The sequence below is a fragment of the Sturnira hondurensis genome, unplaced genomic scaffold, assembly GCF_014824575.4.
Source record: "Sturnira hondurensis isolate 20B ecotype Veracruz unplaced genomic scaffold, ASM1482457v3 Scaffold0022908, whole genome shotgun sequence".
NCBI lineage: Eukaryota > Metazoa > Chordata > Mammalia > Chiroptera > Phyllostomidae > Sturnira > Sturnira hondurensis.
The window spans coordinates 4152580-4172809 of record NW_028095539.1 but is presented as its reverse complement, the minus strand read 5'-3'; the positions used below and the strand labels follow the sequence as shown (position 1 = coordinate 4172809).

At 58.9% G+C, this 20230-nt stretch overlaps 2 protein-coding genes across 2 annotated transcripts in view; both read left to right on the top strand.

Annotated features, from left to right (window-relative positions):
- The first annotated feature begins 995 nt into the window (after window positions 1–995).
- On the top strand, window positions 996–5468 carry LOC118980318 (nascent polypeptide-associated complex subunit alpha, muscle-specific form-like). The gene is made up of 3 exons (XM_037036889.1): window positions 996–1051; window positions 4276–4606; window positions 4920–5468. The coding sequence occupies exons 1-3, from the start codon at window positions 996–998 to the stop codon at window positions 5457–5459; spliced, it is 927 nt and encodes a 308-aa protein (XP_036892784.1). The 3' UTR covers window positions 5460–5468.
- EEIG1 (estrogen-induced osteoclastogenesis regulator 1) overlaps window positions 5083–20230 on the top strand; it is a 34177-nt gene continuing 19029 nt past the window's right edge. Inside the window, exon 1 of the mRNA XM_037036386.1 lies at window positions 5083–5697. Within this exon, the coding sequence (XP_036892281.1) occupies window positions 5552–5697 (146 nt within the window). The 5' untranslated portion in view covers window positions 5083–5551. The remainder of the gene's footprint in view (window positions 5698–20230) is intronic.

Genomic DNA, 20230 nt, shown 5'->3' with positions numbered 1-20230 from the left:
ATGTGGCACAAACTGTTCTCGTTATATTAACAATGGCTGGACTTTTTCCGGAGAGACCTAATTTTCCATTAAAAAAATAATTCGACTGTACTACAAAGATCAAACGATACCCAAGAATATTCATTAAAATAGAGTAAAAATTGCCCTCTCAACCCTTTCCCTAGGTGCAAGCCTTTGTTAACAGTTCCGGGTATATCCTTCAAGATTCTTTTCTACAAATCCATAAATGATACAGTTTTGTTCACATCAAGCTCGTCCTCTGTGCACTGTCCTGACTTATCTGCCAGAGCAGTGTGGATGCTCCCGCCTTGGAAACACCACCTCCTCCATTCTTCTCAACGGCAGCAGTGCAGCATCTCACTGACGACAGTCCCCCGGGTTCCACAAGCACCTACTGAACCCTGTTGTGTGCCAGGCACCGAGGATGGAGCAGGAATTAGAACACGGTCTTTACCCACAAGGCCTTGCTCTTCCTGTGGCCAGACATCAGGCTGCTTCTGACATTGACATCTAGTGTACCACGGAGCAGGGACCATCTTGCATGTTCATCTTTTATGCATGTGTGAGTATTGCTATTAGGTGACTTACTATTGACTACTATTAACTTTAAAAGGAATTGTGTACATTGAAATTTATAAAAACATTTTTTGTTGATTTCAGGGAGAGAGAAACATAGGTTTTTGTTTTTCTACTTATTTATGCTTTCATTGGTTGATTCTTATATGTATCCTGACCTGGGGCTGAACCAGCAACCTTGGCGTATCAGGATAATGCTCTAACCAACAGAGCTACCCGGCCAGGGCCTATGCATTGAATTTTGATAGGTATTGGCAAGCCTGAGGAGGGTTAAAGTAGGGGGTGACATAGTTACATTACAGCCATCCACCCATCCATTTACCAATCCATCCATGCATCTATCTATCCATGTACTCATCTGGCAACTATTTATGGAGTGCCTGTCATGCGGCTGGCCCTGAACTGAGCATGGGTACACCATGGGTGTGGTGTCTGAGATAAGTAAACAGCCCCACGAGAGTTGGTCCGGGTCCAGGTAAGGGTAAGGATTCTCCGAGGCCGTCCCACTTTCTCCCACTGTGCTCCTAGAGGCCACAGTCCCACTCAGTCCCTGCCCCCGCTACTCCTGCCCCACACCTCTTGCTGCATTTACACTCACTCACCTCCCGACTTCAAGAACCCGATGACCTTCAGTCAAATTCACAACCCTGGGAACATTCAAAAAGTGCTCATTGGTAACTGTTATCACCACGCAGCATGTGCTAAGCTCTTCCTCTGAAATGTGTCCCCTTTCTCTTCCCATCGCCCTGCCCTGGCTCCGCTCTGGTCTGACTACCAGTCTCCCATTGGGATGCCTGTAAGAGCCTCTTCGCCTGGCTGCCTGCTTCTGTTCGTGCCCCTGACAATCAACTCATTTCCCAAAGAGCAGCCAGAAGGGACTTCAAACGTGGTATTTCGGCTCTTGTCACTGGCTTGCTTACATCCTCCAATGTTGTCCCTTTGGGGTTAGAATAAAGTCTGAACTCCTAGGACCATAAGCCCGTGTGAGCAGGCTCCTGCCAGACCCCATGCCTCTCTCTCTCCTCCCTCTACTGGCTCTCCCCCAGTCACACTGAGTCCCCCAAACCTGCCTCTGCCCCGAGACCTTCCTTCGCTTGAGTCCCCCTCTACTAGTCAGGTCTGGGTTGAGACAGCAGCTCACAGAGGCCTTCCTAGACTACCCCATCTAAGTCAGGACCCCCAACCCAATCACCCTAACATTTCCCTGGGGTTCCTTCTCTAGACCACTTGTCTGAATTATCTTGTGAAATACTGGTTTCCTCATATGTCTGATCAGGGTCTCAAGGAGATAGGACAAGCTATCCTTGGGAATATTCTGGGGCTGGAGAAGTATGAAGTGCTGGCCTGGAGTCCCTGCTGCCCACTCTTTCAGATCCCCACATCCCTCCAGGCCTAAGCCTTTCACAGGCACCACCTTTGGAATGTTCTGGAAAGGTTGCTATTCTCATTCCCATTTTACAGGTGAAGAAACTGTGGCTCAGAGATGGAAAAGTTTAGGGCGTGTCCTTCAAGATTCCTTCCCATACAATGCAAATGCCATGCAGAGTCTGTGTGACACAGGTGGTCAATGTTGCATCTTTGGGATTTGAACCCAACTCTGTTGGCTCCGGGCAAGTGGCTCTATTCATATCTCACTGAACTCCTTTGGCAGCCCCCGAGCTCTGTGTCCTGAACCGAGGTCACACTGCCCATGCGCAGCAGAACCAGGATTCTAACCTAGGGTTGTGTCACCCCAAATGGAGCCTCCTGTCCTGGCGCCACATTCTCTCCCTTCCTCAGGGACATCTGGGAAGGAAAACTTCCTGGGTGCCCTGCTCTGAGATTGCAGGAAGTTGGATGCCCCACTGAGCTCAGTCTGGCAGACGGGCCCCCACCCTCCCGTTACTCACAGCCACAGCTGAGGAGCCAGCCAGGTCTTGGGACATCATTGGCTGGCTCCTTCCTCTGAAATCCCCTCCTGGGGTCAGGTAGCCACAGACTCTCACCCTGTGGGGGAGGAGAACACATCCCACAGTGGGACCAGCAGGGCCACACACTAGAGTCCGTGCTCCAGGGTCAAGACCTAGTCAAGTGTTGTAAATTCTCCAGGCCTCAACTTCTTGGCTATAAATGAGGGTACATAAATGGGAGCTGCTATTATCATTATGTTTCTATCTGGCTAACTGTGTGTTCTCAATTATGGGATAAAGTGGAGATAAATACAGGGTAGGGCAAAAGTAGGTTTCTAGTTGTGAATACACCGAACACAGTTTATTCTTGTATCATTATTTAATTGTTATATTATTTTCTATACAAACAACTGGAAATCTACTTTTGCCCAGCCCTGTACAGGTGGCCACCCACTTCATGACTGGGAAGGAGGAGGAAATCAGAAATCTGAGTTCTCCGGTTACATGTCTGGATCCCAGTCTAGCTGATTCGTGAATGCCTCTCAGACCCATCCTCTCATTTCCCCCAGTGCTCAGGTTCCACTGTCTTGGTCTCGGATCCCCACAAGAGGCCCTTTACCCGTTTCCCATCTTCTCCCCTCCATTCGACCTACAGCCAGAGCAAGCTTCTTACAACAAAGAGCAAATTTGTCTGGGTCACTCTCTCCTCCTCAAAATGTGAAAGTGGCTCCTTTCCTTACCCTGGTCTACAAGACTCTGCAAGATTCCACCCCCCATCTCCTGCCAAATCGCCCATCCCCCCACAATTGCCAAAATGCATACAGATGGAGGGACTCGGAGCTTTCTGTGGGCACTGCTCTCCCTGGCCAGTAGGCCTCTGGAGACTCCCTCTGCCTGGACCTTGTCTAAACCAGGGCCTGCGTCCTGTGGGTGGCTTGGAATATTTTGTGCCAGAAGGATTCTGGGTCCTCATCGCCACCATCCTCACTCCACCCAGCTTCCCCAGTTCCCTATTACAGTTGTCATCCACTAGATTTGTCTCTGTCTGCTTCACCTGTTCTTGAACTTGGAGGGTTTGGAGAGCTCAGGACCACCAGGCTCACTGCTAGGTCCGAGCCTGGCTCAGAGAGGATTGCCCCTAAACATTGGGGTGCTATATGAATGAACTACAGTATGCCGAAGGTCTGAAAGGTACAAGGCTCCAGAAGCAACCTCTGCGCCCACGGCAGTTAATCTAGTCAGAGAGACCAGCCATAACTAGGTAAGAAACTAACCGACAACAAAGGCGTAGATAGCATTTTGGGTTGGGAGAAGCTGAGTCTATCACAGGTTGGTGATGAATTGCTCTAAATCACCTCCTCTGCGAAGCATTTGCAGACACGTCTCTCATCAGAGCTGAGAACTATCGTTTCAGAGGCTGTTAAGACCTGCTTGGTCTAGTCCCCACCACTTCTCTGGGTGTGTTCTCTGGAGAAAAAAAGGGACTTGCTACCTCCCAGGCCTAATTAAGGGGTGAGAGGGCCCAGGTCGGGATGGGGTGGACATTTGGAAGGCCATTCCAGCCACAGTTTTCACCTTGTTTCTTATCTTCATTGTTTCTTCTTTTCTTCTGCTCGCGCCCTCCTCCTTGCTTCGCCAGCCCCGGCTTCCCGCCCCGCGACCTCCCACTGCCTTCGCGGGGCCCCTCTCTCTTTCCCTCCGCTCCACCCGGACCGAGGAGGCGAGCTCAGCCACGCGGCACACCAATGCAAGCTACCCGAGCCGCCTCTGCCCCCCCAAGTCCCGCCTCACCCCTCCACTCACCAATCAGGTTCCGCGCCCGCTCCGCCGGTCCGCCCAATCGCTGGCGGGCCGAGCTGCTGGCGCCCCACCCCTCCCGCGCCGGGCCGCAGCTCCACCGGCTGCAGTGCTGGGCCTCGGCATTCTCGCAGCGGCGCCGCGCGGCATTAGGCTTGGGTCGCGAAATCGGGAGCGCAAGCGGCGGTGCTGCTGCTCGTGAGGTGCTGGGCAGAGGCAGCGGGCGCCACCGGCCGGCCGGAAAGGCGCTTCAGCTCCGCCGGAGCCCGCGGTGCGGGACCCAGGACCGAGAAGGAGGCAGCGCCCTCGCTGTCCCGGGCCCGGCCCAGTGCCGGCCCGGAGGGGTCGCGGCCGGACGTCTTCGGCCCCGGCGCGCCTCCCGGAGAGGCCCCCAGAGTTCCCGGCCGCCCCCTAGGGGTGCCCTCCGCCTCCCGGGATTCACCTGCGCAGGCCGCCTGGCACCCAGGTGCGGGGGCGTGTGCGTGGCGAGGGCAAGTCCCCCGGCCGCCAGCGGGGCGGGGGCGGGGCTGCCCTCGGCCTCACCGGTCCGCCTGCCGCCCTCGGTCTCACCGGTTCGTCCGCCACGCTCGGCCGCGGGGCGTGAGCTACCNCAGCGCCCTCGCTGTCCCGGGCCCGGCCCAGTGCCGGCCCGGAGGGGTCGCGGCCGGACGTCTTCGGCCCCGGCGCGCCTCCCGGAGAGGCCCCCAGACTTCCCGGCCGCCCCCTAGGGGTGCCCTCCGCCTCCCGAGATTCACCTGCGCAGGCCGCCTGGCACCCAGGTGCGGGGGCGTGTGCGTGGCGAGGGCAAGTCCCCCGGCCGCCAGCGGGGCGGGGGCGGGGCTGCCCTCGACCTCACCGGTCCGCCTGCCGCCCTCGGTCTCACCGGTCCGTCCGCCACGCTCGGCCGCGGGGCGTGAGCTACCCGGGGACCGCGGGTCGGGATGCTGCCTGCCAGTGCGGCCGCTCGCGTGCAGCCCGCCACTCCTGCCCTTGCTTCTTGGGCCATGGCCCGCTGTTTACATGCCGGTGAAGCCCCTGGCCACTCCGAGCCCCTCCGAGCTCCAGCTCCCTGAGGGTGAAACCAGCCGACCCCGCGAATTGGACTGGTCGTTCAGACCTGGGCCCTCCGGACTCAGATCCCCGCCCGCTCTGCCGCCTCCGCCACCATCTGGGCGGGATCGGGCTCTGGTGTATTGAGGAGGGGGTGTGGTGAAGGGAAAGGAATCTTGGGGATTTCTGGCTCTCCCCCTTTTTTGGCCTTCGAGGCTTTAGACTCAGGGAACTCGCTCATGGCTTTCTTGATGAAGAAGAAGAAATTCAAATTCCAAACCACTTTCACCCTGGAGGAGTTGACCGCTGTCCCCTTTGTCAACGGGGTCCTCTTCTGCAAAGTGCGACTGCTGGATGGCGGGGATTTTGTCAGCTTATCGTCCAGGTAGGAGCTGGGACGGTCTCGTCTGCAGGGGAGGAGGGGTGAAGGACGGGGTCTAGCCAATTGGCGAGTGTGGAAGAGCCCCTTGGGGCCGAGGGTCCTGAGGGTTATGTGTGTCTGGGTCGGGTTTCCACAAGGCAAGGCTTGAGCGATCTGTGGGAGGTCCGGGCCTGAGGAATCTGACAGAGTGTCCACACCCCGTCTGCAGGTGACCTGCCACACACCTGGGGGTCTCTTCTTTCAGCCCCCTCTTGGGGCCCTACATGCAGCCTGCTGTAAGTCCATTCTGCAGACTTGCACAAAGAGCCCGGCGGGTTTGCGCATGGAGGGGGCTGAAATGGGGAGGAGTCTTCTAGGCTACCTTGGTCCCAGCTGGCCCTTTGGGCTGTCACATGATTTAGAGCCTGGGCCTGCCACAGGTGCCCAGGTACTCCCGGCTCTGGGAAGGCCGGACCCCAGGCACTTCTGGTCTGTCTGGAGGGAGGTGTCTGGATTTTGGTCTGCCCAGCCCCCTCTGAGTGCCCTCTTCTAGCTGGAGCAGGGCTGCTTTGCATTGCAAATGCCCTTGTCAAGGAGGCTGCAGCCTGCTCTGAAAGAGGCTTGATCAACCTTGGTTTTGTGATCCCCATCCTGCAGGTCCAGCTGCCCAGCTCATGGGTGAGGGCAGCCGAGTTCCCAGGCTGCACCCCCTGACTGGGCCCACCTGGGGTCACATAGTCCTGGCCTGCTTGGGAGAGTTCCTTGGAGTTTGACAGATGGGGTTGGGGTCCTGGCTCTGTCACTTCTGGGTCCAATACGGGTCTCTTTCAGAAAGTCAGGAGATGTTTCAGTAGACAGAAGGCGGTGCAGGGCCTGGCCCAGCGCCTAGGACAAGCTGGTTCCCTTCCCTGGACTGTCCCTCTGCTCCCTAGGCCTTCATGTGGGGGGGGGGGGTGCCTGTTAAGAGAGGGAGAAACTGAGGCCCAGAAAGAGGAAGTACGTGGCTTGCCAGAGACCTCTCAGGAAGCAGTTGTCAACTGAACTTGGTTTGTTTGGAGACTTGTTGTGTGTGTCTGGCGGTCAGATGTTCAGTTGGGAGGAGGGGAGGAGAGCTGTACAGCCTAACCCAGATTTGGGGCTCTCTGGTGTGGACAAGGTGGGGAGCCTTTTCGTGCATTTGGGCCCACTCAGGCCTGGAGGGTCTCCAATCTCCTGGGAGGTGCTTTCCTGAGGGATTCAGAAAAGGGCTGCCCTTTGCTGAAGGGTGGGGAGTAGGGATAGTGGGAATATATGGTTGCTTAGGAAGCCTGTGGTTCGGGGCCACCACACACAGCAGCCCAAGGGTTCAGGGAAAGGGCTGTGCTCACAGCTAGGGCCTGGGGTTGATCACTTACTCACTGGCTGGTGGCTTTGTGCAAGTTACCGAACCTGTGATCCCAGCAACCAGCAATTACTGGTGCAGTGCTCCCCATTTTACTAGCACCTTTCACTTAGCTCTTTGACTCTGCCAGGGAGCAGGGTGGAGGTTGGCTTGGGGGGGCCTGCAGGATCATTATCCCCATTTTATAGAGGTGGAGACTGAGGCTCCGAGAGGGAGTGGTTTGCCTATGTCAGTGCAGCAGGGCCCAGGTTCAAACTCAGCATGTGCTTTCAACCCCTGTCCTGTTCTGCCTTTGAGCCTTAGTTTCCTCATCGCTAGAGTTGTGAGGGGGACGGATAGTACTGCACCATGTTGGCTCTGCAGATTGTTGCTGTAGTTCTGGTTTCTATGGTAGAGGGCCCCAGCCCCCAACCCCTCCCAGGTCTCAGGGGGACCAGCTACAGTCAGCAGGGGGCCTACATGTGAGCTGGCAGTGGGGCCAGGGTCTTGGATCATGCCAAGGAATTGGTACTCAGCCCCAGGCTGATGTCTCTACCTGCCTCCCAGGCCCTGGGACCACTGCCACCCTCCCTGTCAGCCTTTCCATTGCCCTAAACCTGCCCCCGAGCCTGGGAGAGTCTGGAAAGTTCCAGGTCTCAGCCCACAGCTGCTGGATTTCACCTTTGCCTCCCCTTCTTCCCTCCTGGCAAGGGCCCATGGATTCCCTGAACCCGACGAGCCCGAACAGCCTTGCCCAGCCCTCATCCTGGCTGAAACCTGAGTGGGGCTGAGGAGGGAGGAGCTGACAGTGAGCCCCCCAAAGCTGGGGGGTGCTGGGTGCCTGTTTGCTGCTGTACGGGTGTGGCTGACGGGGAGCAGATATCAACAGCGAGATCCAAGGCAGCTTTAGAGCTGCTTTGGATTTTGCTCAGAAGACGGGGGGTTCTGTTTTATGTGCTTCTGTGTTTTTAAATCTTCCACTTCCATCCCACCCATCTGGATCTGCAGCTCGGGAGCCCCACCTCACAGCCCACCACTCCAGACAGACAGGCCCCAAGGTTGTGGAGTTGGGGTGGGGTTAGACGGGACCGGACCTGCCTAGATCCTGGCCCCAGAGCCAGTGGCTTATTCGCCTCAGCGCCAGGGGCCCCTGAGATGGCCCAGAGACAGGTGGCGGTGGTGGCATGGGTGGTGTCTGAGGGAAGGAGGCTCCAGGCCCCACCCATGCAACACCCTCCTTCCTAGTTGGAGTGTTTCCCTGTGTGTTGGGTGCCATGGCAACAGCACGGTGCATGGTTCCAGCCTGACCCACTTTGAGCAGGTAGAACAGGTGGCGGTTTGTCACCCTGTTCCCATCGTCATCTCTCTGAGGCCTCCGTACGAACTGTCATCCTCACAGCTGCAGTGTTCCGATGCCCACGCTATGTGCCAGGCACCATGCTGAGAGTCTTGCAGATCGTGTGTCCGTTAATCCTCTTGGCCATCGGGAGAAGCATCAAGGCCAGGAAGGTGAAGCCATGTGCCATAGGTCACCTGGCTGGTCATTTAATTGGGAAAATAACCCTTTTATCATTGGGGTTTAAACTGCCTTTGACTGTGCACTTACCATATGCCAGGCACCGTGAATGTGTGATCCTCAAACCACCCCATGAGCTGATGAGGCAACAGAGGCCAGGAGACCGAAGTGGTAGGCCCGTGCCACTCTGCTAGGGAGTCGCATCGACGTGATTCAAATTCAGACCGGTCCAGCTCCAAAGTCCCGCCTCCCTTTGGTGGCAGAGGGCTGGAAGCAGCTATAGCCCCGTGTGATGTCCCCAGACCTTCGAAATAGGTCCTTTTCAGTGGGTTGTGTGGGGGGCGTGCAGGAAACTCCACGTAGGAATAACTGCGAGTCACTGAGCTAGATCCTGTGAGATCTCAAGGTAAGAAAGAGATAAGGGGTCCCAGGGACATAGGTGGGGGTGGGGCTGAAGCCACTGCCGTGGTTTTGGGGTCAGGCACGGACTGGCACTGTGGTACAGTGGGCACGTGCCAAGGACCCTGCCCAAAGGCCTTCTAAGTGGATATATCCAAATGGCAGCTGCGAGGCTTTCCCAGGGGTCCCAGGGGGCATGCAGAGGTCCCAGCCAAGTCTGGTAAGTCTAGAAGCGCAGGCTGGGCTGGGCTGTGCTCTCCCCGGGGTGGGCTGGGGGCACGTTTCCAGCCTCCAGCCGTCTGTCCTTCAGGCATGATCCCAAACATCCCGAGAGGTCTCTGCATCCAGCTGGCACTGGTCCTGTGGCCTGCCCCGTGCACGTGGCTGGCAGTGCCAGGGGAGGGAGCGAGGGGGAGGTGTTGATTTACCTTACAAGTCCTCTCTGGAGGAGACAGGCAGAGATGAGAAAACTGAGGCCTGGGGCCAAGAAGTTACTTGTTCAGGTCACTTCATGGGAGCTGGTAAAGGCACAGCTGGGGGGATTCTGGTCTGGACCTGACTTCTCTCATGTGCCTCAGTACCCCTTTTTGCATGAAGTAGGCAGGCAGGACCAGAAAGAGAGGAGGGACCCCCTTCAGGGGAGCCTCCTGCTGCTCTGGACTGAGATGCCAGGCTGTCTAAGAAGCAGACTGTGACTTGGGGAGACACCTCCCCCTTCCTTTCTTCTTTGGTAACTTTGAACCCTCTATTGTCTCGCTTTAAAAAAAAAGATTTTGTTTATTTTTAGAGAGAAGAGAAGGGAGGGAGAGAGGGAGAGAAACATTGATGTGTGAGAGATACATTGAATCAGGTTCCTCTGCAAGCCGGCAACTGGGGACCTGGCCCACAACCCAGGCATGTGCCCTGACTGGGAATTGAACTGGCAACCTTTCAGTTCACATGCCAGTGCTCAATCTACTGAACCACACCAGCCAAGGCTCTACTGTTTCTTCAGTGGGATTTTTACTTGGTCAACCTGTTGAAAGAGGACATGCCTGCCCCCAGTACAGGCACTGCCTTTCCTCTCTGGGCCAGGCCTTGAACCAGCTGGGGTGGGAGGCCTCAGAGGGATGTTTGGGATTTTGGGGCATGAATAAGGCCTTGGACAGGTCAGCTCTGCAGCTGGAGGGCCCTGTGCCCAGGCCTGGCCACAGCAGGTCTTTGCGTGCACACCACAGGCTTGGCCGGGCCTCTGCTTCCCCAAGGCCCTCCTCCTCCCTCTCTCCCTCCCTCTTTGACAGAGGCCACTGGCATCTGCTGCCCTAGAGGCCTGCTGTCACCTTGGTGTGGAGGGAGGGTGCTATGGGCATGACATGCAGTTTGTCCTTTGGGCCCAAGGGGATGAGGATGTAGAGGTCCCACAGCGGCAGGACCGAGGCAGGCAGCGTGCCCGCTTTCCGTCACAGAGCAGGAAGGAGCTCTGGGTACTGAGAGTGTGGGGAGGGAGGAGGAGGCCACATTTATTGAGCACCCCCTGGGTCTTGGGCTTTCCAAGGTGAAGGGGACCAGACAGCCCTGCTCCCGTGGAACCCCTGATGGGGCATCACGGAGAGAGACATCAGAGCCAGGCAGACCTGCAACAGGTCTTCCCCAGGATTCCATTAGACCCCCATGGACCAGCTGGGCAAGGCATTTCTGTTCAGTCATCTCTCCATTTGTGTGACAAGTGTTGATTGGGTACCCATCTCAGGCTGGACATAGTCCTTGACTTTGTGGAGCTTGTGATCACGTGATAGGGCACATCACTGAGGCAGGGAGAAGGGCCGCCCCGAGGAAGTGGCCCTTCACAGGAGCCCGGCAGGCCAGGTGGGAGTGGATAGGAGAGAGGTTGGGAAGAGCCTTTTGGGTAGAGGCCCCGGACTATAAGACACTTGCTCAGTGGTCTAGGCTGGGGTACAGAGAGGGGCAGGGAGGGGTGGGAGTGAAGGAAGTTACGGGGAGTGGCGAAGTTGGACCGTTCCTCACTTTGGGGGTCTAGCCGAGAGGCAGGGGAGAGCAGTGTGGCCTGGCGTGCCAATGAGGCCGATGGCTCTTGGTTGCTGGTGAGGAGGAAAGGGGGCCTGAGTGGCACCCAGTAAGGGACAGTTGAGTTGGCTGGGCAGTGGCAGGCAGAGGAGTGGGCAGGTGGCTTTCCTCATCCTGAAGTGCTTGGCACCACGTCCGGCGCTCGACGAGGCGCTGGGAGGTGGGAGTGCAGAGGTGCGAGGAAGCCACACGCAGCTGGGGCTCTGGCCCCACACTGTGCTCTAATTGTGACGACGTGAAAACCCAGGCTTTTGGTGTCTTTTATGTATTTATTTTTTCACCCTCACGCAAAGACATTTTTTTTCATTGCTTTTAGAGAGAGGGGAAGAGGGGTGGGGTGGGGAGGGGGGAGAGAGAGGGAGACATCAGTTGTTTGCCTTCTCATGCACACCCCCACCAGGGGATGAGCCCAGACCGGGGATCAAACCTGCAGCCTGGGTGCGCGCCCTAAATGGGAGGAATCAAACCCACGACCTGTTGGTCTATGGGGCAACGTTCCGACTAACTGAACCACACCAGACGGGACCTTTTGGTGCCTTCCGTTGGAAGACCTGGCAACAGTGCCAAGTGGCAGCTCTTGGCCTGAGGGGCTTTGCAGCTGCCTCCTCCGGGGGTTGCCTGCTGCGGGCCTCTCCTGACCTCACTGCCTGTCCTCAGATCCCTGAGCGTGATCTGCCTCCCTCGTCTTACTCGGGCCAGCCTGGTCCTTGGGGCCCTGTGAAGGGCCTTCCATGTGCAGTCGGGAACCTGAGGAGGCGGACGCCTGTGGAGAGAAGTCATGCTGGCAGGCCACAGAGGCCACCCCTGGTGGCCATTCAGTGGCATCAGGCCAGCTGCTAGCTTCCCTTGGGGTCAGGCCGTCATGCTAATGCCCTTGGTGAAGCCTGAAGCTACCCAGCCTGTGCCTGGCCTCCGTGTCTGCTCCTTGGCTCTGGCCTTTGCAGCCACTGGCCGCACCATTTACAGGTGCCAACCTGGCAGTCCCTGTAGCTTTCCTGCTGGCCTGGCCCCAGCAGAGCCCTGACCCGGGCTGATCTGGCTCTGGAGCCAAGGCTGCTCTCCTCGCTTCCAGCTCTGTCCTGGGAGTTGCTCTGGCCAGGGGTTCTCAGCAGCAGCCGCACTGTCTGGGGGCCCTGCTGCCTGGGGTGGCCAACGCCCCTGAGAGCCTTTGAACTCTGCTCGTTGGTACCTGGAGGCCTGACTTGACTCAGGAAGCTCTGCCTGGGCCTTGTGCTCACTGCTAGCATGTTTGTTCTCGGGCCTCAGGAGTCTGGGAACTTAGTGTGTGGTATCCGGTGACTGCCATGTGGTGACCCTGCAGTCACTTGCCTGCTGCTGGGGACAGACCGTATAGCACCCGTGGTAACCAGTGGAGATTTATCCTTATCTCACCCAGATAGCCATAGGAAGGCTGGAGCTGTATCAGATTTGCTTAGAAAGTGACCTGGAACTAAGGTGAGGGCATTACCCACCTTACCTGGCAAGTGCTTTGGGTTGTGGGGAGACCGATCTGTTCCCAGGGCTCCAAATGTGCTCTGTGGCCTGAGGTCTGTCACCCTGGGCCTTTTGGCTCTCCACGAGGTCCCACTGTGCTAGTGGTGGCCTTGCTGAGTGGGGCCTGAAGCTGCCCAGGCTGTGTCCAGCCTGGGTGTCTGTCTGCCTGGGCTGTTGCAAACCCTTCGTCTCTGCTCTGAGCCTGTTTGGTGTCTGGACTTGAAACAGCTCTCACATGCACGCCTGGGACCCCCCGCCATCTGTCCAGATGCCAGCCGGCAGTATCCCTCCTGCCACGCTCTTCCAGCACTCGGAGGAAGGAGCTCTGGTGGGGGACATTTGCCTCTCCAAGCAGGCTGTTTGGTGCCTTGTCCCACACAGAGGCCCGGGGAGGACGTTCCTGTCCTGATTCTGCCTTTCCTGCCTTGGGCAAGGTACTTAGTCCCTAAGCCTGTATGGCCCTCCCTACCCAGTGGGGCTGCTGGTGCTCGCCTCGCAGTGACCCTGGGAGGACACAGTGCGATAATGCCTGTCAGATGTCCAGCTTGGCTCTGGCACACGGTAGGAGCACGGCACTCGCCGCCATTCACCCTTGAGTCCCTGGGCCATGTCTGGCAGGGGGCTGGATGGTGCACCTCGCTCGCCCCTCTGCGATGCCTGACGCTTCCCCGTGAGCTGGGACTGAGTGGGGTGCTGTGGGCAGAGGGGACTTCCCAAATGGGGCTGTCTCCCTGCCCTCTGGAGGGGTAGGGACAGGTGAGGGGCACACCTGGTGTGTAGGGGGCAGGGCCTTACACTGGAGCTCAGGGCCCCCAGTGGAGCCTGTTTGCAGGAACTTGTCTGCCTTGGGGTGTGTGGCTCCGAGCCAGTGGGAGCCGCAGTGCTCCCCCTGGGGGGGTATCGGGCTAGGCCAGGGGGGCTTCTACCTATGGGAAGGGGCCTTCTGCACATTCAGCTCTGGGACCCACTCTGACAGGCAGAAGACAGCTCCCCACGTGAGGAGGGAAGGGGAGTGGGAAGGACAGGGGTGGCTCAGTTGAGGGGAGGCCTCTGCCCCTCCTGGCCCTCCCTTGCTTTCACCACACTTTATCCTCTTCTTGTTTTGTCTTCTGCAGTTGCCTTGTCCTCAGGCTCCCTACCCCCACCCCCTGCTTCTTCACCTAGCTGAACTGCTCAGCACAAGCGCTACCTCCTCCAGGAAGTCTTCCCTGGCTTCTCTTGGCCTTGCATACCCACTGTGGGCCCTCATGTCAGGATGCTGCAATCTCTGTTCAGACCTCTTAGCTCCTTCCTCAGACTGTGGGCCGGAGCAGCCTCCGTTGTATCGCAGTCCTGGTGCTTCCTGCCACGGGTTGGCACTAGTGCAGGGCTGTGGCGTCTTTTCCTTGGCATTTAACCAGTATGGGCGCTGATGGTGCTGGACTGCGTGCCGGCCCCTGCCAGCTGCTGGGGTCCAGCGCCTCCCCACTGGTGCCAGAGGTATCAGTCTGTGTCAGGAGCAGCCCTCGCCCGAGTCCCAGGCAGCTGGGGACACCGCTGGGTTGTGTTGGGTGGACCCTCTGTGGAGGTGGGGGAGGGGGCTGGGGCTGCCCCAGGCTCTGTAGTTGGACCTTGGCAGCTGCCCTCTGCCTGACTCCGTGACCATGGCTGAGGGCCCTGTCCTCAGCCTTGGCTTCCTCCTCCACCAGTTGGGCGCGGGTGCTCATCCAGGGCCACTTGAGATCAGGGCACTTGCTCAGACAGGGCCAGGCACCTGGTAGCTGAAAACAGACTGAACCTGCCGAGAGGTTTAGCCTGGTGCTGGGGAGGGTGCAGGGGAGGGTGGAAGTCTGGGTTCTGTTCTCACGCAAGGCACCCCACCTCCTACCACTTCCTCTCTGATGGCGCTGCCGCTGCCTGCAGGCCTTTTCTGCACACTCTGGGGCAGCACACCTGCAGGCCCCCCAGCCCCTGTCCCCCTAGTCCCTCAGGGGTGGTTTCCTGAGCACCTTCTCTGTGTGGGGGGGGACCCTGTGCAGCTTCCTGGGGACACAGCACTGCCCCCACAGGTCCCCAGCCCAGGAAGCGATTCTGGGCTTGGTCTCAGGGATGAGTAGGTTACTGGTGGTGGGAGGAGAGCGGCCCAGGGCAGACTGAGGCAAAGGCAAGAGTGCTGAGCTGGGAAGAGCCAGCGCCTGGGGGCTTGGAGTCGGGGAAGGCCCTGGGGAGGGGCCGGGACCTTGTCTGAGGGCAGCCACGGAAGGGTGTGAATCAGTCAGATTTTTATTTTAGAACCAACCGGGGCAGCCAGGCTGGGTGACTCCTTGGGGCTCCAAGGGGCAGAAAGGGAGGTGGCTGTCAGCTGAGAAGGGTGGCTTCCCATCTGTGTCATCAGGGGACAGTCAAAAACAAAACCCGAGCCCACTATGCCCAGTGTGAACCGGATAAGCTGCTGCTGCTCACAAAGGGGCCGAGAGGGGGGAGCCGGAGGTGGGAACGTGCCGGGAACGTGCCGGGAGCTGCCGTTTACGTCGAGTTCAGAAGCAGTCTGATGAAAATCACCCATCCCGGGACAAGTCAGGATGACGTCATCTTTGTCAGGGTGGCGGTCGTGTCTGGAAGGGGCNCCAAGGGGCAGAAAGGGAGGTGGCTGTCAGCTGAGAAGGGTGGCTTCCCATCTGTGTCATCAGGGGACAGTCAAAAACAAAACCCGAGCCCACTATGCCCAGTGTGAACCGGATAAGCTGCTGCTGCTCACAAAGGGGCCGAGAGGGGGGAGCCGGAGGTGGGAACGTGCCGGGAGCTGCCGTTTACGTCGAGTTCAGAAGCAGTCTGATGAAAATCACCCATCCCGGGACAAGTCAGGATGATGTCATCTTTGTCAGGGTGGCGGTCGTGTCTGGAAGGGGCCCCTGGGGCCTGCAAAGTCCTGCCTCTTCGGGGCTGGCTCCCGGGGGCTGTGGCAGAGACCTGCACGCTGCATGCTGACACTGTCTGCGCTCGCCTGTGCTGGGGCTGGGAGCCACAGTCCTCCAGACGAAAGCGAGGGTCCTTTTCTTGGGGGCCAAGAGGCCTGGAGGGAGTCCTTGGGTCTTTCCGGGGTCTTGTTCACAGGGCAGCCTGAACCATCCCGACCTGTTTCTGAGGCCATAAGTCAGCGGGGCAGCTGCCAGTGATCTTTGGCCGGGACTTTTGACTCCTGCAATCCTCACGGGGCCGCTGGGCTGTGGGCCTCGGCAGTTCAAAGGGAGGCGGACTACTCCAGCTGCCAGACCACGGGACCTCTCTGAGCCTTGCTTTCCTCGTCTGTGAAGTGGGGTGCCAAGCGCTTTCCTGGTGCTTGGATTAAAGGAGTCAACACCCTACATACCTGGCATAGTCCCTGGCACAGAGCAAGTGGTTAGTAAAGGCTGGCCGTGGTTGGTGTTAATCTGGGACAGTTACTGGAGGGGATGCAGGGTGGGGAGCAGAGAGGGAAGGTCCGCGTTCCTCCCACTCTCCCTTTTATTGTTTCTCTTCTCTCTGCCTGCGGTTCACCCATTCGGCAACCATTTCTGGTGAGGGCCAGGCTGCTGCCCTGGCCTGGTGCTGGGCCCTGGACGTGGTCTCTGACTCAGGGCCCAGGAGCCAGGACACCATTTGACACATCAGCTCTCAGAGGAGTGCTGAGCACAGCAGGGAGGGAGGCATCAGCCTGTCCTGCCTGCGCTGGCCCTGACCCCACTTTGAGGGAGGGCCTTTGAGTGACTGGGGGCTCTCCCTGCGTGCCGGGAGAAGGGCCTGGCCCTGGGTTCCGGTGCCTCTCCCGGGTTTCGTGTCGGCTAGGGAGGAATTGCATGGACCTGGGTGAGACCAGCCAGGCCCATTTTGGATGCAGGCAAGATGGAGGCCCAGGCTTCTGGATGTGTCCCCAGTGTCTCGCTCCGGCCTGGCCTGTAGTAAGTGCTCAGGGAACACGATCGGCCCGGGGTCAGTCTGTAAGTCTGCAGCAGAATCGGGTGTTCAAGGAGGAGGTAGAGATCAGTAAGTCGGGGCCTCAGGGTCCCACCTGACCCCGCGCCCTCTGACCTGTGGTTGGAATCTGGGATGACGGCCAGAAAAGCAGGCCCCAGTCTTTGCTGGCTCTGTGAGATGGGACTCCGGCTGAGAGGTCCCTGATTATTCGCTGGTCTCATTGGGAGCTGTGGGAACACCTGGGGTAGGTCCAGTGCTTGCAGTGCCCCCTGACCCTTGGACTCTGCAGAGCCAGAGGACAGGCCTGACCTCCGCTGGGAGCCTCCTATCTCGGAGGTGGAAACGCCAGTGCCTGGTGGTCCAGGGCAGCCCTCGCTGGAAGCAGGGCTGTGAAGGTCCCTCACTGAGTCATCAGACACTCACCGAGTGCCTGCTACATACTGGGCAGTGAGTGGGACAAAGGCCTTTAGGACCTTTGTGCTCGGGGACACCGGAGCTTCCTGCGGTGTCCCCACACCTAAGACCCAGACCCGGAGGAGGAAGTCATTTGTCCAGCCACGGTAGTCAGGGGGAGGGTGCTTTCAGGAAAGGCTACGGATGGGGTTGGGAAGGGACTCAGGGGACAGGGGCATCCTCGTGACTTGCTTGAGTCCAGCTATTTGAGGAACAGGGCTCTGGGAATATGGATCCCTCCCTTCAGTCGCTTCCCTTCCTGGGGTGATTCAAATGCCACCCAGGTGTGAGTCATCCAGGAATGGCCCAGGCGTGCCCAGGCGTGCCCATGCCACCTGTCAGTCTACCCCCCAGGATGTCCCAGACAGGGTCAAGGCCCCGGGAAAGGGCAACTCCCCGCACCCAGCCAGCCCCAAGCTCTGCGCTTTCTACATTGGTGTGTCCTAGGCGAGGAGAAATTGTGCTGCAGCTCCGCTGTGCCTCTTTGTTTCGCATTTCTCGTGCCCCTAGTCTGGCCCAACTCTGGCGTGGGAGCCTGGTTTGAGATTCTGGGGTCAGACAGCTGTGGGTTCAGCGGGCAGGTGGCTTCTGTGCTCTGGGCCTCGATATCCCTGCCTGTGACATAGGGGTGTGGAACCTGTCTTCCAGGGTGGGTTGCAGTCTGGATTCTGGGAGGTCAGGCAGGGAGAGCTCTTAGGTAAGTGCCTCATGCGTAGAAAGTGCTCAAGGGGCAGGAGGCTGATGTTACAAACTCCTGTGAATTCCCCCATTTCTCCCTCCGATCGGGATCGACCTGGCTTGGTTCCTGACGACAGCAGATCCTGGAGGATTTGGCCCAGTGCCTATCCGTGACCATGCCCTCTGACCCAATCACCACCCTTCCTTCGGCTTTAGCCGGATCTCAAGGCTGCCTCTTCCCTGGCATTGAGACTCTCAGTGAAGGGTCAGCTCACACCGCACAGGCACGTTGATGTCATAGCAGCCTGAGAATGGCCCTGATGTCTTGGCGCATTTTCCCAGCCATCCTGCAGGGTGAGGGGGTGGGAGTGCACATCACCCCCCACCTCCTGGGTGATCTATGGACACCCCCCCCCGCCGCCCTGAGTATCAGTTTGCTCATCTGTGAAGAGGGCGTGATTGTGCCTGCAGAGAGTTAATGCTTGGGCAGCACTGGCTCTGGGTGGGGGGGGTGGTGCCCGGGAAACAGGAGCCAGGCTGGGCCATGCTGGGTGCTGGGAACTTTTGCCTGGGTGCATGGGGGAGCAGGGGAGGGTGGGGAACCAGCACTTTGTCAAAGCCAGCAGGTTACTTTGCTTCCCTTCAGGGGCCTGCTGTCCTCTTGGGCTGTGAGAGCGGGAGGGAGTGCCCACTGGCATCACCTGAGAAGAGCGCCTGGGTGTTCTGGGTGGTGGGGGAGCAGCCTCCCAGCCAGACCCCGGGTGCAGAAGGCAGAGCAGGGGAGCGCTGTGCCTGTGTCTGTGCAGCAGGAGGCTGGCACCTGCCCACTCGGGGTCCTTGCTCTGTCTTGGTGACTGGGCTGGTGCGTATCAGGTTCGAACCCACATGCACGTGATTCCAGGCTTCTTCCCACTTCCCGCGATACCTCCCCACCAAGCCTGAGAGACCTGGCTGACCCTGACGCCTTTTCTCATGTGGCATTTCTGAAGCTCCCTGTGTGCTGTCCACTCTGCCTCCATGGGTCACCTGCTGCCCCAGCCTTTTACTCCCAGCCCACCTGCCAATCCTTGGGCCACCCTTGGGGCTCTCCTTTTTGGCAGGAGAGCAGAGAAGGATCCTGGGGCACCAGGTGACCCCCCTGAGTGCTCCGGTCTCCAAGCACAGAGTGGTTTGGTTTCTAGGAACTTCTTGCTGCCTCACAGTGTTGCGGGGGGGGGGTGGGGGTGGAGGGGGCCGGGGAAGGGGAGCAGGGGGGTGGCGAGCTGTGTCAGAACTGCAGCAAGCTGCTTCCCCTGCACACAGCCCTGAATTCCTGGCAGGAGCCAGGCACTGCTGGGCTGCCACGCTGGCACGTCGTCACTGCTGTTGGGATGAGGTTCCGCCCCACAGCCCTGGATGGACGCCTAGGCTGGTCCCTGGGTGGGCCCCTCCCCAGGCGGCCGTGCTCTCTCTTCTCTTTGGGGAAGCACAGGCAGATGTTGTCGATTTAAATTGTTTCCTTATTAGACTCTCGCCTTTCCCTGGCTGGCTTTCATCAGCTGGGAACCTTGGTTGCATCACTAGGGCCCTTCCCTCCTCCAGGAATCTGGCCAAGGACTGGAAGATCACAGAGTGGGTGTACCTGGGGGTGCAGGCTGGATGCTGCGGCAGCCCCCCAGCCTCCGCTAGCGGTGGGGAGGACTGGTGATGGAGCCTTGCTCAGGTTACCTCTCATAGGCACCAAAAGGGAGGAATGGGGGACCAACCCTCTCAGGAACCCAGGAGCAGCGCTGGGGCTGGGAGGCCCCCGGGGTCCCACTCCATTCTGGTGGGTATGGCCTTTCTTAGCTGGGTGCCCAGCCCCTGCCTCAGAACCACCTGGGAGCTTGTCTAAAAAGTTTAGTCCAAGTCGTGCAGCACTGGTGGTCCACTGGGGGCGGTGTGCACCCGCCCCCGCCCTTTCCCAGCGGGGGCATTTGGCAGCGTCTGCAGGGGTCTTGGGTTGTCACAGCCGGGGCTGTGCTCCCGGCAGGGTGCTTCTGGCAGGATGCTGCCAAACACCCTGCAAAACTCAGGTCAGCCCTGGGGGAAAGACGGAATTACCTGGTTCAGAGCACCGCTAGCGCAGGGGTTGAGAAGCCTCGCCCCGCGGAGCCTTCAGTCTCCGAGGGCCGGGGGGTCTTCATTTGCCACAAGCCAAGGACTTTTCACTGCTGGCTTCAGTCCAGTCAGCCCTGCCCACTGTGGCCACCGCAGGGCTGCTCCCTGCCCGGCCGGGCCTGCATGCTGGGCAAGCGCCAGGGGCAAGACAGGCGTGCCAAATGAGCACCTGTAGCCCAGCGGCCAGGAAAGGGGGTACTGGGGGTGTGGTCTCCCCGGAGCCTATTCCCTGGGCTGCCCCACTCACCCTGGGTTCCCTTCTCCCGACTCCTCTGCTGTGACTACTGCTGTGACCAAAGGCTCAGCCTTCGTTCCCCTGTGACCCCATCCACTCCTGGGAGGGGCCCTCAATGATTCCTATCTGCAAGGACCCTGGGGGTCCTGGCAGCCTGTGGCCAGGAGGTGGCTCCCCTTGCACTGACCCCTTGTCACGTTCATGGTGGAGACACTGTCCACAGTGTCTGTGGTTGTGGAATAGAGGGCCTGGTCTGGGGCCACGGGAGCTCCATGGGAGTTCTGGC